The sequence below is a fragment of the Pelophylax lessonae genome, assembly GCF_965119305.1.
Source record: "Pelophylax lessonae genome assembly, chromosome: 2".
In the NCBI taxonomy this organism is placed as follows: Eukaryota; Metazoa; Chordata; class Amphibia; order Anura; family Ranidae; genus Pelophylax; species Pelophylax lessonae.
Genome location: NC_138769.1, coordinates 683,954,164 through 683,977,010, shown reverse-complemented (window position 1 = coordinate 683,977,010; position 22,847 = coordinate 683,954,164). Strand labels below are relative to the sequence as shown.

Here is a 22,847-nt window from a genome sequence, read left to right as displayed (position 1 = left end):
AGCAGGGTGGTCGGAGTGTCATGGTCTGGGGCTGCATGAGTGCTGCCGGCTCTGAGGAGCTACAGTTCATTGAGGGAACCATGAATGCCAACATGTACTGTGACATACTGAAGCAGAGCATGATCTCCTCCCTTCGGAGACTGGGCTGCCGGGCAGTATTCCAACATGATAACGACCCCAAACACACCTCCAAGATGACCACTGCCTTGCTAAAGAAGCTAAGGTTAAAGAGGATGGACTGTCCAAGCATGCTTCCAGACCTAAACCCTATTGAGCATCTGTGGGGCATCCTCAAAAGGAAGGTGGAGGAGCGCAAGGTCTCTAACATCCACCAGCTCTGTGATGTCGTCATGGAGAAGTGGAAGAGGACTCCAGTGGCAACCCGTGAAGCTCTGGTGAACTCCATGCCCAAGAGGGTTAAGGCAGTGCTCTAAAATAATGGTGGCCACACAAAATATTGACACTTTGGGCCCAACTTGGACATTTTCACTTAGGGGTGTACTGACATTTGTTGCCAGTGGTTTAAACATTAATGGCTGTGTGTTGAGTTATTTTGGGGGGACAGCAAATTTACACTGTTATACAAGCTGTACACTCACTACTTTACATTGTAGCAAAGTGTCATTTCTTCAGTGTTGTCACATGAAAAGATATGATAAAATATTTACAAAAATGTGAGGGGTGTACTCACTTTTGTGAGATACTGTATATTTTAATGCACCTTAAAGGAGCTCTTCTGCCTGTGCTAACAGCTTTCATTATCCTAAAGGTATGTCGAATTCCAAAGATAGGCCTTCCTTTTTTTTTTTTTGCACATCCCAAAAATGCTCATATATATAGCAACTGATGATCATTGGATTTGTTAGCAAACCACATTTAATATGATTATCACACGATCATACAAAATTCAGCTTTGCAAAGTAATGGAGTTTAGAAAGATATTTTCCACGTGTAGGATATAGGACGTAGTGCAGATGTGAACCTGTCAGTCACCAATGCCTTTTTCTCATTTCTGCTGTATCCCAATGTCATTCTAATGTAAAATGTCAAAACTTCTAGTACAGTTTGGGCAGAAGAAGATTTTGAGAAGAGGTCAATCTGAAGTACCTGGTTGACCTGGCTTACCTGTATTCAAAGGTGAAAAGTGTTTGGTAAATGGCGTGCGGCAGAGAGAAACAGGAAGCCATTATCCAGATGACGGCAATATAGGCCACCCCTCTAACAGTTGATATCCGTGGCTTTAACGGATGCATGATAACCTGGAAATAGACAAAGAGAATCTGTTTACAGACCAACTTCATATAAATGTTTTTGGCTTTAGGGTCAACAGTACTTTTTTTTTTTGTTTTTGTTCCCATTGCCCTGGGTGCCACCCACCTTGTTGAAGACTTATCTTCAGACTTGATCTAGTGATCTATACTGTGCAGCCCCACTCTGAGCCACATGGCCAAAACTACACAAATGGCTGCTTTGGGCTGCACACATGTACTGCAGCCCCATCCATTCTAGTGGAAAAGCCATACTCATGGTAGCATCAAGCCAGGAGGGTAGCATTTGGTTTAGGAGCAACAAAGGTAAACACATAGTACAACTGTGCTTTAAACACTGTTTAATCCAGCACTGTGTTCATTGCCAAAATTTGGGGGGGGGGCATGGGGAGGTATTACTAAGAGGCAATTTGGCTCTGCCATAGGGCTTATGTGATAACATGGCGCATACTGACAGGTGAGAAAGCATAGTGAGCAGAACAGTTGACTTCTCTGTGTATTGCTGCTCCTTCATTACCTAATCAGCATGTTTAAAAAGGGGTGGCTGGCTTACATGTTTCAAGGGCAGTGCCCACTTCATCAGAGCTCACAGGGACACCTTAAAAGCAATGTATATGTTTTGTGCACGGTTTATTACATATTGAACTGTACATATTGCCATTACCTTTTGGTGTATTGGTGAATTTGCCAGTCAGGTAATTCGGTTGGATTGCTGCTCCACACTTTTGTTTGGTTTTAGTTAGTATTGTGGTGCTTAATGACCCCTCCGCTCTTTAGGGGCGGGACTTACATTGAGTTGTTCCTTTCTAAATTACTATATATACATTTGCTGTCAAGGTGTCTTGGTGAGCTCTGACAAAGAGGACACTGCCCTTAAAACACATAAGCCACCCACCATTTTGAGGTTGGGCATTATCTGAGTATGTGTACTGGATTTGTTTTTTTTATGCCTGAAGTGTTATACCTGTAAGTATACTGGAGTTCCTATTTTTTACCAAATAATTTTTCATGGTAAAGCACTAGGCTGGAGCACCCTCTCTTTTTGTGTTTGTTTCAGTTACTTGGTTTAGGGATCCCCCTATCAGAAGAAGGTAGCAAGGCCTATGCATTGCAGAGTTCCTCATGGATGAACTTTTTCTCTAATGAGAGTGGAAGAGTTGCACTACCCATGACTGTTTTTCATTTACTTTATTAGACTTGAGGCTCCCACTCACCTTTAGCGCTGTTGTTTTTCATTGTTATTTATTTTAACCCGATGATCCAGCCAGTAGGTCTGTTATTTTTCAACTTCCTTTAACAGACCAAACTTTCCAGCAAAAGGGGCAGTTATAAGATTTAGGCAAACCATTTAAGATTGACAGGGGTGCCTACATTGATCCGCTTTTATCAATTTATGTAAAACCTTTATTTCAAAAGGAAAAGAAACTGTTAAAAAAGCTTTAACTGAAGTTCAATTCCTGCTTTCCAAAGGTGTCACCATTGCTTCTTCAGCCAGAGTGGTGACACCCTTAGACAGAGCGTGTGTCAATGGCTGGATCACCAAGTGAAAATAAGGGAAACAAAGCCACATTTAAGAACTGGTAAGCTGGTAAATTTTGCCTTAAAATATGTGGTATTATATATTAAAAATTAATATATATATATTACATTTTTTACATAATACCACATTTAAAGTGTCACTAAACCCACATCATAAAAAAAAATATCAATAAATGCTGTATTACATGCTTCTGCTAAAACCTGGTTGATCCTGCTGCTATCTCTAGCTTCTGTTCATGTCCCCAGTTCAGTTGGGGATTTTGCAGAGCAGTGTTGGCAGCTCTGCACATGCTCAGTTTTTTAGTAAGTTTCTATGCTGAGCATTTCCTCCCTATCACATCTGAGCAGCCCATGTGACTATAGAGTCACACATGTGGGCGTATACACAGTGGTAAATGACAGCTCCCTCCCTCCCTCCTCCTCCATGCCCGCTAACCAGACAAACAAAATGAGGGTGGGATATTACGTGTGGATTAATTGAGGCTTCACCTCCCTCCTATTCCAAGACACAGGCTGGAGGGGTGTGATATACAGTGCCTTGCAAAAGTATTCGGCCCCCTTGAACTTTGAAACCTTTTGCCACATTTCAGGCTTCAAACATAAAGATATAAAACTGTAATTTTTTGTGAAGAATCAACAACAAGTGGGACACAATCATGAAGTGGAACGAAATTTATTGGATATTTCAAACTTTTTTAACAAATAAAAAAACTGAAAAATTGGGCGTGCAAAATTATTCAGCCCCCTTAAGTTAATACTTTGCAGCGCCACCTTTTGCTGCGATTACAGCTGTAAGTCGCTTGGGGTATGTCTCTATCAGTTTTGCACATCGAGAGACTGAAATTTTTGCCCATTCCTCCTTGCAAAACAGCTCGAGCTCAGTGAGGTTGGATGGAGAGCAATTGTGAACAGCAGTTTTCAGTTCTTTCCACAGATTCTCGATTGGATTCAGGTCTGGACTTTGACTTGGCCATTCTAACACCTGGATATGTTTATTTGTCAACCATTCCATTGTAGATTTTGCTTTATGTTTTGGATCATTGTCTTGTTGGAAGACAAATCTCTGTCCCAGTCTCAGGTCTTTTGCAGACTCCATCAGGTTTTCTTCCAGAATGGTCCTGTATTGGCTCCATCCATCTTCCCATCTTCCCATCAATTTTAACCATCTTCCCTGTCCCTGCTGAAGAAAAGCAGGCCCAAACCATGATGCTGCCACCACCATGTTTGACAGTGGGGATGTTGTGTTCAGGGTGATGAGCTGTGTTGCTTTTACGCCAAACTTAACGTTTTGCATTGTTGCCAAAAAGTTCAAATTTGGTTTCATCTGACCAGAGCACCTTCTTCCACATGTTTGGTGTGTCTCACAGGTGGCTTGTGGCAAACTTTAAACTACACTTTTTATGGATATCTTTAAGAAATGTCTTTCTTCTTGTCACTTTTCCATAAAGGCCAGATTTGTGCAGTATAAGACTGATTGTTGTCCTATGGACAGAGTCTCCCACCTCAGCTGTAGATCTCTGCAGTTCATCCAGAGTGATCATGGGCCTCTTGGCTGCATCTCTGATCAGTCTTCTCCTTGCATGAGCTGAAAGTTTAGAGGGACGGCCAGGTCTTCGTAGATTTGCAGTGGTCTGATACTCCTTCCATTTCAATATTATCGCTTGCACAGTGCTCCTTGGGATGTTTAAAGCTTGGGAAATCTTTTTGTATCCAAATCCGGCTTTAAACTTCTCCACAACAGTATCTCGGACCTGCCTGGTGTGTTCCTTGTTCTTCATGATGCTCTCTGCGCTTTAAACGGACCTCTGAGACTATCACAGTGCAGGTGCATTTATACGGAGACTTGATTACACACAGGTGGATTCTATTTATCATCATTAGTCATTTAGGTCAACATTGGATCATTCAGAGATCCTCGCTGAACTTCTGGAGAGAGTTTGCTGCACTGAAAGTAAAGGGGCTAAATAATTTTGCACGCCCGATTTTTCAGTTTTTTATTTGTTAACAAAGTTTGAAATATCCAATAAATTTCGTTCCACTTCATGATTGTGTCCCACTTGTTGATTCTTCACAAAAAATTACAGTTTTATATCTTTATGTTTGAAGCCTGAAATGTGGAAAAAGGTTGCAAAGTCCAAGGGGGCCGAATACTTTCGCAAGGCACTATATATATATATATATATATATATATATATATATATATTTGTATATATTGTTATTCATTATTTATTTTTACTCTGTATTCCAAAGAATGTGTTTTTTTTTTTAATTTGGAACTTGTGACCAGCAGCAGAGGACTACGATTGCCTCCTGCTTATTCAAACAGAAAAGGATAAGGACTTTAATGATTGCCATAATTATAGGCCTGGCCAGTTCTATATGCCAATAAATCTCTACAGTTTTTTGTTTTTCTCTGCAAAAATGTTTCTGTTATAAGATTCTTTAAACTCCTGAAGGGTCTTCTGTTGGATTTCATAACTCGTAGATGACCCTGAGTTCTGTGTTAGCAGCGTCTGTATTTGTTCTTCTATTGCTAGAGATTCATTTTGATAGTGTTCTTTCAAGATCTGCATCATTTTAAATGAACAGATTTGTAAATTTTGTTTCCACGTTTCCTTTAGGTCTTTTATGACCTGAGGTATCGTTGTAAAAATCTGAATGCATAGTCCTAAAGGAACGCATTGATGTTCTATGTTTTTGTCAAAGTACCTATTATGAAAAGATAAATTTCATTTTTTTTTTGATCAGTAGTTGTTTAAGTTTGGGAAGATAGATATCTATACTATTATATCAAAAGTATTGGGACACCTGTCTTTACACGCACATGAACTTTAATGGTATATCCCAGTCTTAGTCCGTAGGGTTCAAAATTGAGTTGGCCCAGCCTTTGCGGCTATAACAGCCACAACTCTTATGGGAAGGCTGTTCACAAGGTTTAGGAGTGTGTCTATGAGAATGTGTGACCATTCTTCCAGAAGAGCATTTGCCAGGTCAGGCACTGATGTGGATGAGAAGGCCTGGCTCACAGTCTTTGCTCTAATTCATCCCAAAAAGTTAGGACTCTGTGCAGGCCAATCAAGTTCCTCCACCCCAAACTCGCTCATCCATGTCTTTATGGACCTTGCTTTGTGCACTGGTACGCAGTCATGTTGGAACAGGAAGGGGCCAACCCCAAACTGTTCCCACAAAGTTGGGAGCATGAAAATGTTCAAAATGTCTTGATATGCTGACGCCTTAAGAGTTCCCTTCACTGGAACTAAGGGGCCAAGCCAAAAATAACCCCACATAATCCCCCCTCCACCAAATGATTTGGACCAGTGCACAAAGCAAGGTCCATAAAGACATGGATGAGTGAGTTTGGGTTGGAGGAACTTGACTGGCCTGCACAGAATCCTGACCTCAACCTGATAGAACACCTTTGGGATGAATTCGAGTGGAGACTGCGAGCCAGGCCTTCTCATCCAACAACTGTGTCTGACCTAACAAATGTGCTTTTGGAAGAATGGTCAAACATTCCCATAGACACACTCCTAAACCTTGTGAACAGCTTTCCCGCTGTAGTTTAAGCTGTTATAGCTACACAGGGTGGGCCAACTCAATATTGAACCCTATGGACTAAGACTGGGATGTAAAAGCAGGCATCCCAATACATTTGGTAATATAGTGTATATACGTGTTCTCCGGACCAGAGATCTCTAGGTGTAATTTGTCCATCGATTCCTCCCATGATTGCCCACAAAAAGTCATCAGAATGATGGAAAGATATCAATATGTGTAAAAATCTTGAAAATTCTATACAAAAAATCAATAATTATAACATCAATTGGCTACTTCCATTGGGGTTATATGGAGTATCACCGTCTCTAAAAGGAATGGATGTTTGCCACTTTATGAGACAATAGTAAAGCAAGGAGACGTGACTCAATTATTATGGCACCACATCCATAAAGAATTCAAACAATGGCAACCATTAAAGTCCAGTCAAGGAAAAGTATCCTTTTTTCTTTTTCTGTTTGATTTATTTATGGATGTGGTGCCATATTATTCGAGTCACGTCTCCTTGCTTTACTATCATCTCCTTCTGCTTGTGTTTCTCTGCAGACAGGTTGGGGAAGACCTGGGTCAAGTGACAGCTGTATATCAAATACTGTAGTAAAAAGGTACTTCAATGTTTTATTTTTTTATTAAAAACCTTACAGTGCCATCATCACCGTACAGAAATAGAAGGGACAATTTCAATTAAATAGTGGGTGTTTTAAGGATTGGTAAACTGTTACTTTTCTTAATCCAATATTCAATTTTTATTTTGAGGTTTAAAGTGTTTGTATACTGCAACATTTCATACTCCTGATATGTGCCTGCTGTACCATGTACTTGTATGAGAAAGTATCCTGTTCTCTTTGTATTACTCCCTTTATGTGAAATAATCCCTGGTTTTCCTGCCAGTCCCTGTTTCCTATTATAAACTGACCACACTATGCAGGACAACACAGCGTGGTTAGTTCTCTAGCTGTGCTGGGAACTCAGCCTGCTCTCATTCAATGATCAGACTTGTCCTGACACGCCTCCCCTGCCCAGCCATTCACTGGGAAGTTCAGTGTGTTACTGCATCTCCTCCCCCCAGCTCTTATACAGCTTAGAACAGAGGGAATGTGGTCACTTATAAAAAGGGGAAAAAAGGTATTTATAATGTTTTTTTTTAAATCTATACAAAAATGTTTTACCTCTTATTTCTATGTTAACCACTTGCCGACCACTCCAAGTACATATAGTGCGGGGCAGCGGCTGTTCTGTGTGAAATCACATACAGATACGTCATTTTGTGCTTCCTACACATTGGACACAGCAGGAGCCAATCAGTGGGTACTGCGGACCCAATGTCTGCCAGGCCCCACCATTCGTTCCTGAGAGAGGCAGAACGGTGGTGTGCCTCTGTAAACAAGGCCAATCGCCGTTCTGTGACAAGGGAAGACAGAGATCCTGTGTTTCTACTAAGCAGGAACACGGATCTCTGTCTTCCTACAGTACAAGCACTTCCCCCACACAGTTTGAAAGCACTCCCTAGGGACAGATTTAACCCTTTGATATGCCCTGATGTTAACCCCTTCCCAGCCAGTGTCATTAGTACAGTGACAGTGCATATTTTTTAGCAATGATCATTGTATGGGGGCAATATTGCAGTCCCGCCATAAGTCAATGATTGCCACCATTATTAATAAAACATTTTTTATTTAAATTACATAAAAGCATTGCATAGTTTGTAGGCTATACCTTTTGCGCAAACCAATCAATATACGCTTATTGGGATTTTTTTTAACAAAAGCATGTAGCAGAATACATATTAAATATTAACCTAAACTGATGAAGAAATTCGATTTTTTACATTTTTTTATTGGATGTGTTTTAAGAGCCGGTTCACACTGGGGCGACTTGTCAGGCGACCTGGTCGCCTGACAAGTCGGCGTGGGTCGCCTGCCATAGAGTAGCACAGGAACCGTTCTAATAGGAGCGACACAAGTCGCTCCGACTTAGAAACCGGAGCTTCTTTGGGGCGACCTGGAGCGACCTGCATTGACTTCAATGATATAAAGTCCGTGCTGGACGCTCCGAGGTCGCGGTGCGAGCTGTGCACCGCGACTTCACAGGTCGCCCCGGCAAGTCGGGTCACGCCTTTGTAAACCGGCTCTAAAGCAGAAAGTAAAAAATATTGTTTTGGTTTTTATTTCACAATTGTCTGTCTTTTTTTGTTTATAGCGCAAACAATAAAAATGGCAGAGGTGTTCAAACACCCCCAAAACAAATCTCTATTTGTGGGGAAAAAAGGAAATCAATTTTATGGAAGGGGGCGGAAAGCAGGGGTGTAACTGCAGGGGTTGCAATTGCAACCGGGCCCCATGTTCCAGGGGGCCTATGCGGATCCCCTGTACACCTGGATAGGAGGGCAGCGGGGGCAGCATGTAGAGAAATCACTGTCCTCATTTTTCCTTCTGTAGCTGCAGGTCACACTTGCGACTGGGCCCTCAAATTCCACCACCGTGGGGAGGCCCCAAGATGGCAGGAAGGGGGCCCACTGCAGAACTTGTGAAAGGGCCCCGCAACGAGAGTAAAGGGCCCCAGGTTCAGTGGGAAGAGCCCCAGGCTTGAAGGGAAGGGCCCCGGCCAGAGGACCAGGGGGCCCTTTATGGTTTCTTGCACCGGGGCCCTTTATGGTTTCTTGCACCGGGGCCCTGAAGGTTATAGTTATGCCTCTGCCGAAAAGGTTATTTTAACGTTTACAATCATTTAATCAACTACTACTTTAAACAAAAGAATACATTTTCTTTTCTGGGACAGTAAGTGAGAGAAACGCTTTCCAATAAAGCCATGAATATCAGCACCCAGCCGGCTTTTCATACATTTATTCTTACCCTTTTATGTTACAATTGCAAAAATGTTACTTTTTCATTTTTTTTACTTATACAATAAATCTTTATTGTGAAAAATGAAGTCTATTTTCCCCATCATTAGCCATTACTGATGTGTAAACCATCTTCCATTGAGGAGGACGACACAAGTATCGTACACTTTGGCAAACTTTCTAATGTTTCCACATATTCTTACTGGCACTATTCCTAGATCTTATCTATAAAGCAACACGTATCTCCCATTCACTGATCCTCTAACGGCCTCTCACTATATGTAGCAAAACTAGGATGAGCGTTGAGGTTACAGTGGTGGATTGTCTCTGTGTGACTTAAGAACACTATCTTCCATTACGATGGTTCTTCTCCTCTACAAATAAATAGTGTCACTCCGCTTTGGAGCCTAAATTAAGTGGAATTCACAGGATGTGATATAAACAATAAAGGCAACCCAGCAAGAAAAAAGAAAAAAAGAGTGGGATTGGCAGTAGCAGCACACCAGTATGAGGTTATTAAAAGGTTATTTCAGTCAGCAAGATATCGATCAACACATGATGTTCAAATCAATGCAGTTACTTGTTGACAGATCTCACTCTGTGCAGGGGGTTCAATGATGTATTATGTACAATGACACCCTACCTGGTGCCTGTCCACTGCGATTGCTGTCAGGGTAAGTGCAGAGACATGCAGGGAGCAATACTGGGCAAAGCGGCTCACATGGCACATGCCTTTCCCGAACATCCAGGTACTGTTCACAAAGCGAGCCTATGGAGAGAGCCAGGAAATATTCATATATCTAAAACAATAAAATGTAGTTATGCAACCTATTAGCATGGACATATGCAGTTGCCAACATTTGAACATGATTTCTAGGAATATTTTAAAGCATTAAACCACCCAAAGCTGATATTTCAGGTGTTGGTAGATGCTAAAGAAGTGAACCTTCTGATGGTTTTTTTTCTGTCTTTTTAGAGCAGCCTTTTTCAACCTTTTTACCCCGGAGGAACCTTTGAAATACTTTTTATTATTTTATTATTTAAATTTCAGGTTTCAGGGGAACTCCTATTTAAACCAATTCATCGGAGGTCAGTGGGAAGAATTCTATCATATCAAAGTTAATCAGAATGCTATTACCAGGGGAGGACTGGGCCAGGGGGCAGGGGGGCAATTGCCCCCCGGGCCACTCTGATGCCTCGTAAAAAAGGTTGCACACTGCTTCTGCCACAGACATGCCTAAAGGATTCCTGGTGAAGAGAAGTATAAAGTCCCCAACCGCTGACCTACTGAGTGTGGGATGAAGACAAGAACAGAGCGCAGGCCTCCCCCCTAACATGGATGGTGTAAACTGTATCTGAGTTGAGGCCGGTTCAATGCCCCACTAAAGACTCTCCTCCCCTTGGCCAGCCCCGACCGAGCTGTCCCAGCTCCACCCTGGTGGCCAGGTCAGGAACCCAGATTCGGCCGGTGAGTAGAGAGTACCTGGAGCTGAGCTTCAACCTTGAATGGGGGTCAGGAGGAGGCCAGGAAGAGGGAGAGTGGGAAGAGGCACCATGGACCTTTGGTTTGTACTTGCCCCCTGGGCAGAAAGTTGCCAGTCAGCACCTGGCTATAACAGACAGCTAAACAGATTATTGATGTCATGCAGCTGGCTCTGCCAAGTGCCATTGCCCCCTGAACTAAGCATGCCCCATCAAATTTCAGGTCATTCAGTCAGAGTTCTAGGAACACCTAGCAATCGCTAGGGGAACCCTAGCTTTCCACAGAACCCTGGTTGAGAAGGGCTGTTTTACCCTTACTACGCCCATGGTTTTGATTCCTTACCCCTCCCTTGAGTCTGGCACCACGCTCCTTCATCCCCAAGGGGGGATTCCTTCATGCCTCCCTCCCCCCTCTCCTTCCCCCCTCACTTGTCTGCCCCTTGTTCCCCCCACACAGTTCTCATCTTCTTCTCCCCCCCCCTTTTTTTTTGTAACCTCTCCCCCCGCTTACTCTCATACTTTTCCATTATCCTCAGTGCGCCTCCTTGCTCTCTACATCCCACAGTCTCCCAGAACCCTTGAGCTCTTTGGCATAGTCCCCTTTTGGGTTACCAAACAGCTACTCCCTTCAATTATCTGGACCTAACTGTGAGTCTTGTGTTATGCTTATACTTCCCTTGCACTCCACTCTACGTTACTATCGATTTCTAGCCCCCCCCCCCCCCGATCTAACATGTTCTTCTTAATGCCTTAACCCTTTTTACGTTATATTGTATTCATTCTACTCATTGTACTTACCGATTATGTATACTTCATGCACTCTAACTTGTACCGTTGTTCTAAAATCTTTGTTACTTTCAATAAAATATTTAAACAAGAGAAGGGCTGTTTTAGAGACTATGCTGCCATTTCTCCATTCACCAGCTGCTGCAGCTAGTCTACACTTCTGGCTGCATGGAACAGTTGCTTCTCCTCCAGATGCAGTGGTTCCCTCTGCTGGCTTGTTCATCACCACAGCATGTACTGTACAAGCCAGCAGAAGGAACCAACGTTTCCAGCAGGGGGAGCAAGCATTTAACTCATCCAGCAATCCTATACTTGCAGTGACTAGGGAATACAGATGTGGTTACCACCATAAAAGTAAGTATGAAAAGGCTTCTTTTACTGGTTACCTAGTTTGTAAAAGTGACCCTTGGTGGCAAAGTCGATTTAAATTGTTTTTCCACTTTTCAAAACAAACAGGTGCTGCGCCAGAAAAATGAATAGGGAATATGTAAAAAAAAATTATATATATAATGACAATATGTGTAAATAATAAGCAAACTCAATAACCTTAAATCATAAGTGCTTCCCAATATCACACAAAAAATCAAAAAATAAATAGGTGTCAATAAATCAATATGTGCATACACTCAAAATCATGAAATTAAATGTCCATAAATAGGTGCATTCCAATCCTCAAAGTAATGGCCACCACAGACGTGATTAATATATGATATTGTGCTTCCCTCCACTGCCACCAGAGATCAAAGCCTCTCACCTTAACCACTTTACCACTAGAGCATTTTGCTGTCTCACGTCTGGGCCACTTTTTGAGATTCGGCGCTGTGTGACTTTAACTGACAATTGCGCGGTCGTGCGACGCCATACCCAAAACGAAATTGACGTCCTTTTTTTCCCACAAACAGAGCTTTCTTTTGGTGGTATTTGATCACCTGTGCGATTTTCACTTTTTGCGCTATAAACAAAAAAAGAGCGTAAATTTTGAAAAAACAACAATATTTTTCACATTTTTTTATATGAAATTCCCCCCCCAAAAAATGTAAAAATCAAAATTTTTTTACATTTTTGGCCAATTTGTTTTCTGCTACCTATGTTTGGTAAAAAAAATTCACAATAAGCGTATTTTGATTGGTTTGCGCAAAAGTTATTGCGTTTACTAACAAAGGGAAAGATTTCTGTCATTTTTGGTGTTTTTTTTTAACGCGTAATGGCGGCGATCTGCGATTTTTTTGCGGGACTGCGACATTGCGGCGGACAGATCGGACCCTTGACTGACATTTTTGACACTTTTGGGGGTACCAGTGACATTACTGCAGTAATCAGTGCTATATATATGCACTGTTACTGTAAAAATGACACTGGCAGGGAAGGGGTTAATTTTATTGGAGAGGGAGGGGTTAATGTATGCCTGGTGCTTACTGACGTGGTGGGGGGGGGGGGAGGTGACTGTGTGAGCCAGGGACAGATCGGAGGGTTCAGCTATGCTGAACCCTCCGATCTGTCACTCCCTGTCACTTGGGAGATCCGCCCGCTTGTGTTTACACAGGCGGGCGGATCTCCACACTAGATCCCCGACGATCGGGGCAGAGCAGCGGCGATCGCCGCTGCTCCTCCCCTGGCCCGACTCCCGCTGTGACTGAATACAGCGGGAGCGAGCCTCCGGCGGCGCGTGCGTGCCGCCCACAAAGGGGAGTGTCTGACGACGTAGGTCTGTGTCGTCAGACGATAACGAGCCACTTTGCCGCAGTAGTACTACGGTACTCAGTGGCAAAGTGGTTAAGATTTGACCCAGAACACTGAGTCAAAAACAGCTTTTTTACCCCTCTGGGGTCACAGGCAGATGTCGCCAAATGGTAAGGAGGTCTCAGACGGATGCACAGGGACAAGGTAACAGCGATGGTGCCGCTTTCACACAGGGCACATAGAGATCACCACATAAGCAAAGAAGCAAAAAGAAATCTAATGCTCTCCGTGCGGATAAGCTGGTAACAGCCGTTTATTAAAATCAATATACTCACAAACAGCCACTTGGAGTCATGCTTGTAACAATGAGATCGCACAGCTGAGAGGATACACCGAGCAGCAGGGAAGGCTCCGCCCCCTATACGCGTTACGTCTAAGCCTATTGGGCGCTGACTTCAACAGTAGAGGTCGAGGATTATTGATTTTAAGTTCAATAATTGGTAGAATTATTGGCAGTTTCCCATCTCCCGTCTGAATATTTATTGTATATTATTAAGAATGCCAAAGTAAATTCTGGAACACACCTAAATGGACAGGGATACCCAAAACCCCTGAGAGGATTGGAACAAAATTTGGAATTAGGTCTTTTTTTGTAAAAAACAAAACAAAACTGGAGTTCCGCTTTACTTCTTCTCCCCTCTATAAAAAAAATATAGAATTGGCCTGAGTTAGGCTCCAAAACATAGTTTTCAGCTCATTACACCATACATCCACATTTCTATGTAATTATAGTTGTAAACAACATCAACATCTACGAAAGACAGCTGTCATTAGTGTTTATGATGAAACATCCAACACAGCTGCGTCTCTTCTGTGCTGTCACATAATGTACATATAAGCTTTCACTCCAGTCCAGATAAATCCTTGCCAGCAATCAATAATAAGCTGCTTTATAAATTTTCATGAAAATTCACAGTTGGTGTACTTAAATGGTGCTTAGATGGATACACAAGCCGTCTAAAAGGAATTAAATCAATGGAGCAAGTGGGTTTTTAAAAGTGGTTTACTGTTTGCATGTTCGGTATATCATTTCTGTATATTTGTTTTTTTTATGTAAATACCCACATGGGTATAGCAAATCAGTGGTCATTTTGATGTGAAATTTCACTTTTAATCATAGTCTTTTCACTAAAATGATATTTTAGTTATAGTCATATTTTAGTCATCTGAATTGTTTTAACTTTAGTGGTATTTTAGTCAACAAAATTCTATAGTATCACATAGCTCCCAACTGCCCCTGATTTCGAGGGACTGACCCTGGTTTGTAACAAAGTCCTTCTGTCCCTCTTTCCTCCTCATTTGTCCCTCATGTTGGTCTTATCTATACAGTTGTATATAACATGCACTATTTATCTTTAAAAAAGTGTTTCCCAGTGCTAAACCTTTCATCCAATTTCTAGATTGCTGCATTTGAAAATTCCAAAAGCTAATATAAAGGAATATAAGTAGTTAAAAAAAGCACTTGTGGGTTTAACCAATCATTTTTTTTGTACAATTGTCCTTTAACCACTTTACCACCGGAGGATTTTGCTGTCTGGGCCACTTTTAGTGATTCGGCACTGTGCGATTTTAACTGACAATTGCACGGTCGTGCGACACCGTACCCAAATTAAATTTACGTCCTTTTTTTTTACACAAACAGAGCTTTCTTTTGGTGGTATTTGATCACCTGTGCGATTTTTACTTTTTGCGCTATAAACAAAAAAATAGCGTAAATTTTGAAAAAATAACAATATTTTTCAAATTTTTTTTTATATGAAATTCCCCCCAAAAAAATTTAAAAAATTGGCCAATTTGTTTTCTGCTACCTATGTTTGGTAAAAAAAATCACAATAAGCGTATTTTGATTAGTTTGCGCAAAAGTTATTGCGTTTACTAACTAAGGGAAACATTTTTGTCATTTTTGGTGTTTTTTTAACGAGTAATGGCGGCGATCTGCGATTTTTTTTGCGGGACTGCGACATTGCGGCGGACAGATCGGACCCTTGACTGACATTTTTGACACTTTTGGGGGTACCAGTGACATTACTGCAGTAATCAGTGCTATATATATGCACTGTTACTGTAAAAATGACACTGGCAGGGAAGGGGTTCATTTTATTGGAGAGGGAGGGGTTAATGTATGCCTGGTGCTTACTGACGTGTGTGGGGGGAGGTGACTGAGTGACACAGGGACAGATCGCATGTTCAGCTATGCTGAACCCTGTAATCTGTCCCTGCCTGTCACTTAGGAGATCCGCTCGCTTTGTTTACACAAGCAGGCGGATCTCCAGACTCGATTCCCCGACGATCGGGGCAGAGCAGCGGCGATCACCGCTGCTCCTCCCCTGGCCCGACTCCCGCTGTGACTGAATACAGCGGGAGCGAGCCTCCGGCGGCGCGTGCGCGCCGCCGAGAAAGGGGAATGTCTGGCGACGTAGGTCTACGTCGCCAGACGTTATCGAGCCACTTTGCCGCAGTAGTGCTCTAGTGAGCAGACGGCAAGTGGTTAAGTGGGCATGGCAGGGGGCGTGTCCTATGCCATCTTTTGCTAATAGGTGTCCCTCTTTCCCATCTTGGAAAGTTGGGAGGTGTGGTATCATAAACAGACAAAAATATTGCTTTTTGACAAACAGAAAAGCAATTTTCTTGCACCTTTTTTTCTTGCACCTTTTTGGCACTTCATTGGACTTTTCTTGGAACTTTTTTATGTTCACTAATAACTTAGCCCCCCTTACATTACAGACCCCCCTATGAAGCCCCCCTTACATCAGAGACCCCCCACAGAGCCCCTCCTTACATCAGAGACCCCCCACAGAGCCCCACCTAACATCAGAGACCCCCCACAGAGCTCCCCTTATATCAGAGACCCCCCACAGAGCCCCCCTCACATCAGAGACCCGCCCACAGAGCCCCCCTTACATCAGAGACCCCCCACAGAGCCCTTCTTGCATCAGAGACCCCTTACATCAGAGACCCTCACAGAGCCCCCCTTAATCAGAGTTCCCCCACAGAGCCCCCTTACATAAGAGACCCTCACAGAGCCCCCCCCCCCCCACAGAGTCCCCCTTACATCAGAGACCCTCATAGAGCCCCCCTTACATCAGAAACCCCCCACAGAGTCCCCCTAACATCAGAGACCCCCCACAGACCCCCCCTTAGATCAGAGACCCCTCTCTAAAAACAGACAAAGCTGCCTCTTTTGCAGCCTGATCTGCAAGTGCGTTTCCCAAAGACACATGATCCTTTCTCAGAGATGTATAGTAACTAAGTAGAACTACTTCACTACTGTACTTAAGTACAGAAAGGCGGTATCTGTACTTTCCTAGAGTAGAATTTTTTTCTCCTACTTCCACTTTTACTTCACTACATTTTTTCAATGATTTCAATACTTCTACTTTTTTACTTTTACCTCTATTTTTTTTTTGTGCTGCATAGTTACTCGTTACAATTATAAAAATTACCACTGCCAGAACAGTAGATGGCAGGTTTCATGAAGCTCAAAACATGTGTATTATCAGCGCATACGAAAATAAAAGCTACTGTATGTATAAATAAAAGCTGCATTTGAAATAATAAAAAACAATATAATGTTCAAACTTTTGACTTCTTTATTTAATAACTACATAACACAGTACTTGTACTTTTACTTTCAGTACTTGAGTAGCAATTTTTTTTTCAAAACTACTGGTACTTTTACTTTCAGTACTTGAGTAGCAAAATTTTTTAAAAAACTACTTGCAATACTTAAGTATAAAAAATGTTGAATACTTTAGTACTTCTACTCAAGTCACTTTTTGATCAAGCACTTCCACTTCTACTCAAGTCACTTTTTGATCGAGCACTTGTACTTTTACTCAAGTATGGGTTTCGAGTACTTTATACAACTCTGCCCCCCACAGACCCCCCCCCTTACACCAGAAACCCTCACAGAGCCCCCCTTACATCAGAGACCCCCACAGAGTCCCCCTTACATCAGAGACCCTCAGAGTCCCTTCCTTACATCAGAGACCCCCCCAAGTTCTCTTTACATCAGAGACCACCCCCCCCACAGAGCCCCCTTTGCGTCAGAGACCCCCCTTACATCAGAGACCCCCCCACAGACCCCCCTTACATCAGAGATCCCCCACAGACCCCCCTTACATCAGAGCCCCCCACAGACCCCCCTTACATCAGAGCCCCCCGCAGACCCCCCTTACATCAGAGCCCCCCCACAGACCCCCCTTACATCAGAGCCCCCTACAGACCCCCCTTACATCAGAACCCCCTTACATTTGTTACATACTGGGGCAGGAGAGAGGGTAAGCTTACTTACCCCAGGATGAAGGCTCAGGCTGCCTGCAGCTGTTCTTCTGTGTTAAACTTCCCATCCACACATCCCCGGAGAGTGTGGGCAGGGCAGACCCAGGAGGAGAGGGGCGGGAGGAGGAGGAGAAGGGGTGGGAGGAGGAGGAGCAGCTGATGATCTCTCTCTCTCTCTACTCTCAAGTCCCTGAGGCTGAGCTGTGTATGAGATACAAAGCTCAGCCCTGCAGTCCAGACTCGGAATGGAGACACAGGCACAAGTGCACAGCGGGAGGTAAAAATTAGGCCATCATTACACGCCAGAACAGTCAAATAAAGATATGGAGACGCTCTGTGTGAGACAATTGTAGTAGAGGATTGCACACTACTAAATGCTAACCTCTTTATTCCCTGAATATAAAAAATAAAAACATCTCCACCGTAGAACAAGAGAGAGAGAAACTGATAATGTGTTTCAAGCCATTAGGCACATAATCATAGCATAGCATGTTATAATTAAGCATCAGTTGGCATGAAATGCGTCAGCAGCTTCTCTGTCACTTGTTATGCATAGAGATGTTTTTACCTTCTATATCACTGTGTTGGTGTCTACCAGCATGTGGTCATCCACTACAATTGGCAGCGACGTGCTGGTCGGGCACCTGGTTTAACTTGGGGCGGGTTAGCCATGAATCGCTTTTTATGTGCTTGTCTAGACAACGTTGTCTTTGTGTTATTCACTGGGTGTCTGGGTGGTATTTTTTACCTATATACGTATTTTGTGTAATTTATACCTTGTGTCAGTACTTCTATAAAATTGTTGCATTTTTACACCGTTGATGGTTCTCTGTTACAACTATTCCTCCCGAGTACCCCCCCCACACTGGGGGATCTCATGGATTATATTTTTTGTATGTTCACCTAGTTGTAGAGACTCCAACTGGACGGAGAGGTGAAATATTATATCGGTAGAACCATTTCCCTAATTTATAAGGGTTTGAATGGATAGAGGACTTCATGTTCTTTTACTTCTTAGCCATGAATCGACCTGGAGTGGTCATTCTCATTGAAAGGTTTATGTGTTGGGCATTCTTTAATAGAGGAAACTATGTGAGCGTAATGGGCGAATTAGCAAATATGAATAAAAGGCTTTAGTAATGATAAAGTATTTCTGTTGAATTTCAGAGAAGGAAGACCGTCTCTTACTTACTTCCTTTATTCATTATCCTTGTTTAAAAAGATTAAAGCTAACTTTTAATAATAATAAAATGGTGCGTGTAGCAATTTTACATGCTCTATTAATTTTTTTAATGAAAGTGGAGCTCTCCTTTGACTAAGTCTGATGTTATGATAAAAAAAAAAAAGAAATTAGAGTCTTTAAAAAGAACCAGGATGTTGCAGAAGATAATAAAAATAGGACTAACAGTGCACAGAAAAAAAAAAATAATAATTTTGGTTATGCATGTACCGGATTATACTGTACTGTACGTCATTTTTTAATATATATATATATATATATATATATATATATATATATATATATATATATAAATGCAGTGGGTATAGAAAAGAATCCCCCCCCCCCTTTTAAAATAGTAACTTTTTTTGCTTTGTAGCCTGAAATGAAGACACACACATTTTTTTTTTATCCAGCTGTATTTACTCACTGCAGCTTAAAACATCCAAGTGAAAGATATAATGCCAACATGTCAGAAAAAAAATAAAAAAACAGGGTTGGAAAAAGGATTATTCCCACTTCCCTCCTAAAAATGACTTGTAAACTCAATCAGGTGTAACTAATATCCTTCTCAATGGCACACAAAGCCATTTGACATTCGACTGTAAACAGCTGTGGTCATTTTGATAAGCTCAGCATGGAAAGAGCTTTCCTGGAGCATTTCCTTCCCTGGTAGTGCAACTGAAGCAAACAAGCAACTATGGGTGGCAAGCCACTGACAAAAGATCTCCGGGATAAAGTTGTAGACAGTAACAAGTCCTGAGATGGATACAAAAAAATGTCAAAGGCTTTATCAATGCCTAGAAGCACAGTGAAGTCTATTACTAAGAAGTGCAAGGTAATGGCCATTTGCAGATGTCTTGCTGATTCAATCCATGAGCCCCTTGAAATCTTTTTTTTTTTTTATTATTGTATACTGGTCAGTTGTTGGCTTTATACGATTCTTGTTTTATAAAAGGTAAAACATTGTTAAAAATGATCAATTATAAAAAAAAGAAGTTATTTGGTACAACAGAGACCCTCCCTGGATCAGGACGTCACTCCAAACTGGATGAAAGAATCAGGAGGAAACTGGTCAGAGAGGCTACCAAGAGGCCTACAGCAACTCTGAAGCAGCTGCAGGAATGTATGACAAAGAGTGGTCATTGTGTGCATGCAGAGATGTATAGTAACGAAGTAGAACTACTTAAGTACTGTACTTAAGTACCGAAATGCGGTATCTGTACTTTCCTAAAGTAGAATTTTTTTCTCCTACTTCTACTTTTACTTCACTACATTTTTCCGATGATTTCGATACTTCTACTCCGATATTTTTTTTTTGTGCTGCATCGTTACTCGTTACTTTTAAAAAAATTACCACTGCCAGAACAGTAGATGGCAGGTTGCATAAAGCTCCAAAAAATGTGTATAATGTCATTCATTTGTAAATCAGCACATACGAAAATAAAGGCAGTGTATAATAAAAGCTGCTATACCAAATCTTTCCAATAAAAAGAAAATATGAAACAAACAAAGGTGCTACAGCGGCAGCGCTTAAAGTGCATCAAGAAACAAACTACTAACAAACACAACTTGGCTGTGCGAATAAAGTGCCTGTGCAATCGATATAATATCATCGTTGCCCCCAGTGTGCCCTGCCCACACTTCGAGTCCACACAGTATCAAAAAAACAACAGTGCTAAAGCCTAAATGCATTGAAAATAATTATTCCCACAATGTAGTAACAGTAAATTCAATTCATATAAAAATAAAATATGAAAATAAAATCACAATAAAATAAGTTATGAAATAATAAGTTAGGTGACTTAGGGTCAGGTCAGGTGCGTGCAACAAGTTGAAGTGTGTAAGATAAGATTGCTTTAGGTGATGAACTTCTTGGCGGCCCTGGCAGGATGACGGGGACACCCGCCATTTCTGGAGCCGAGCCACTGTGATTTCCCAACATGTGACAAAGTGACAGCCAGGAGATCTAGTGTAGTGCTCAGCTCAACAATACCGGTCCGCTTTTATATATAAAAATGAAATAAATATACATACTGACTCACAATTTAGTAGTAGTAGTAGTAGGTAGTAGCGTGTAGCAGGCAGCACAACTCAATTCAATCAATCCCACAGCTTCGCTCGCGCCGCGGCCCGCGGAATCACTGTCGTCATCATGATCATCAAGTTAAGAGACCGCACTGGAGGAGCCGTGCTGCCACTTCCCGCTTGAGGTCTCTCCGCCTCTAAACGTGATGTGTCACTCAGACTCCACCCCTTAGGGCCCTTACTGAGTCTGAGAGGAGTTGTGACGCGGGAGCAGGACTCGGAGCATTTTCTTTGGCATCTCTCTCATCTTCTTCTTCTATGAGGTGAGGTGAGTGAGGTGGACCGTGGAGAGACTGAGAGGGCCTAATCCTTGCCATCTGCCACCATGGCAATGTGCCATTTGAGAATCAAATATCAATATAAAATATATATATTATATTAATATACACACACACACGGGCACGGCCTGGGCCGGCCCGGGTCATGGGCGGCTGGGTGGCTTTTTTGAACCAAGATGACGGTGATGGCTATGATGATTATTTATCCGATCATCCATGGTCCATGGACTCACCTGGACCATAAGTGTTGTTGTGTGTGTGGGTGAGGTGGACTGGTGCCTGTGCTTCCTGCGGCCTGCCTCTGCCTGTGCGGCTGTGCCCGCACTGCAGTGGCCACTGGCAGTGGCACAGGCACTTGACTTGAGCAAAGCAAATGAGCACTAGTGTGAAGGAGTCAGGACTCAGGACAGGTGGTGGAAGCATGTTCTGACAAGTTCTTATAATGAAAATAATATATATAGACAGGTTTTTGAACCAGTGCAGTGCCAGTGCTGCTCCTAAGGTGAGACTGAGAGAGGCTATCCAGTCCACCACTTTACTTGAGCAGATCACAGAAGAAAGGTGGAAGCATCTGACAGCAAGTGACAAGCACTTCTTAGATTGCACACTGGAATTCAGTTATGGACTTTTCGTTATAAAGTTTAGTTTACACACTTAATCTTGCACCTAACTTATTCACAATCACAACTTATTTTATTGTGGTATTGTCATATAATATATTTTATATGAATTAAATTTACATTGTGGGAATAATTTGCACTGCATTTAGCACAGACATGTCACTTTATTTTTGATACTGTGGACGATTAATCTGATTTTGAATACAAGAAGAATATATATTATTATTATATAATTGCATTTGCAGGTACTTTATTAGCATTTTTAGCACAGCCACTTTGTTAGTAGTTTTTGATGCATTTTTCACTTTTTAAGCGTTGTAGGTTAAGGTTTGTGATTGTGAAGCTGGCCTGGCACATCATCATCAATCATCAAGCGAATCAAATCAATCCGCGGATTCCGTGATTAGACTGCGCATGCTCATTCTGCCTCAGCTGAAAAGATGGACGAACCAAAAACACCACCTTCCACCCCTGGCCCTTCAACTTCAAGTGATCTGCCTGGCTGTGAGAGTGAGGAAGCTCATGAAGGAGACCACCCCTGGCCCTACTTAGAGTCGATGTTCTCATATGTCGGTGTGAAAGACAAGTCATATAGAATGAGGTGCTTACTCTGCCGCCCGAAAGGTTGTGAAATACTGGCCTTCAAAAATTCACCGTCGAATTTGAAGAAACATATCAAGGTAAGTTACAATTTTTTACAAATATCAAAATCACACCAGCTTGAGCTATCAGCTGTAACTGTAAGCCCTTTAGCGTAGCGATTAGCGAGTTAGCGACATGCTTAACGTTAACGCGTTAACTAGCTGTCATAAATTTCATAAAGGCTATGACGCAGCGTTGAATCGTGTTTTTGACCCATCCAGTAAGATTTAATCTTACATTATGTTAAAAAAATCATACAAGTTTTTTTGGTCACATTAAAAAAGTTCATATATAAAGACACAAACAACAAGGCGTCTAAAAACAACACAGATAAATGAAGGAATGGAATACTTTCATCATGACTACCACAAAGGGACACACAGTGGAGTGCCTATGTGTAGATTTCTTGCCCTGTTGCTGCCTATTGGCATTGGCATTGCCCAACATGTTTCGCGGTATCTTCTCCGCTTCCGCTTCGTAAGGGCCAAGGGGTCTTATCATGTTAAC

The 22,847-nt window shown here is 42.1% G+C and overlaps 1 protein-coding gene across 1 annotated transcript in view; it reads right to left on the bottom strand.

Annotated features, from left to right (window-relative positions):
- GPR83 (G protein-coupled receptor 83) overlaps positions 1 to 22,847 on the bottom strand; it is a 124,666-nt gene that overhangs the window by 14,684 nt on the left and 87,135 nt on the right. The window contains exons 2-3 of the mRNA XM_082245870.1: positions 9,848 to 9,973; positions 1,126 to 1,259 (exon numbers count right to left, since the gene is read on the bottom strand). Coding sequence (XP_082101996.1) covers positions 1,126 to 1,259; positions 9,848 to 9,973 — 260 coding nt within the window. The remainder of the gene's footprint in view (positions 1 to 1,125; positions 1,260 to 9,847; positions 9,974 to 22,847) is intronic.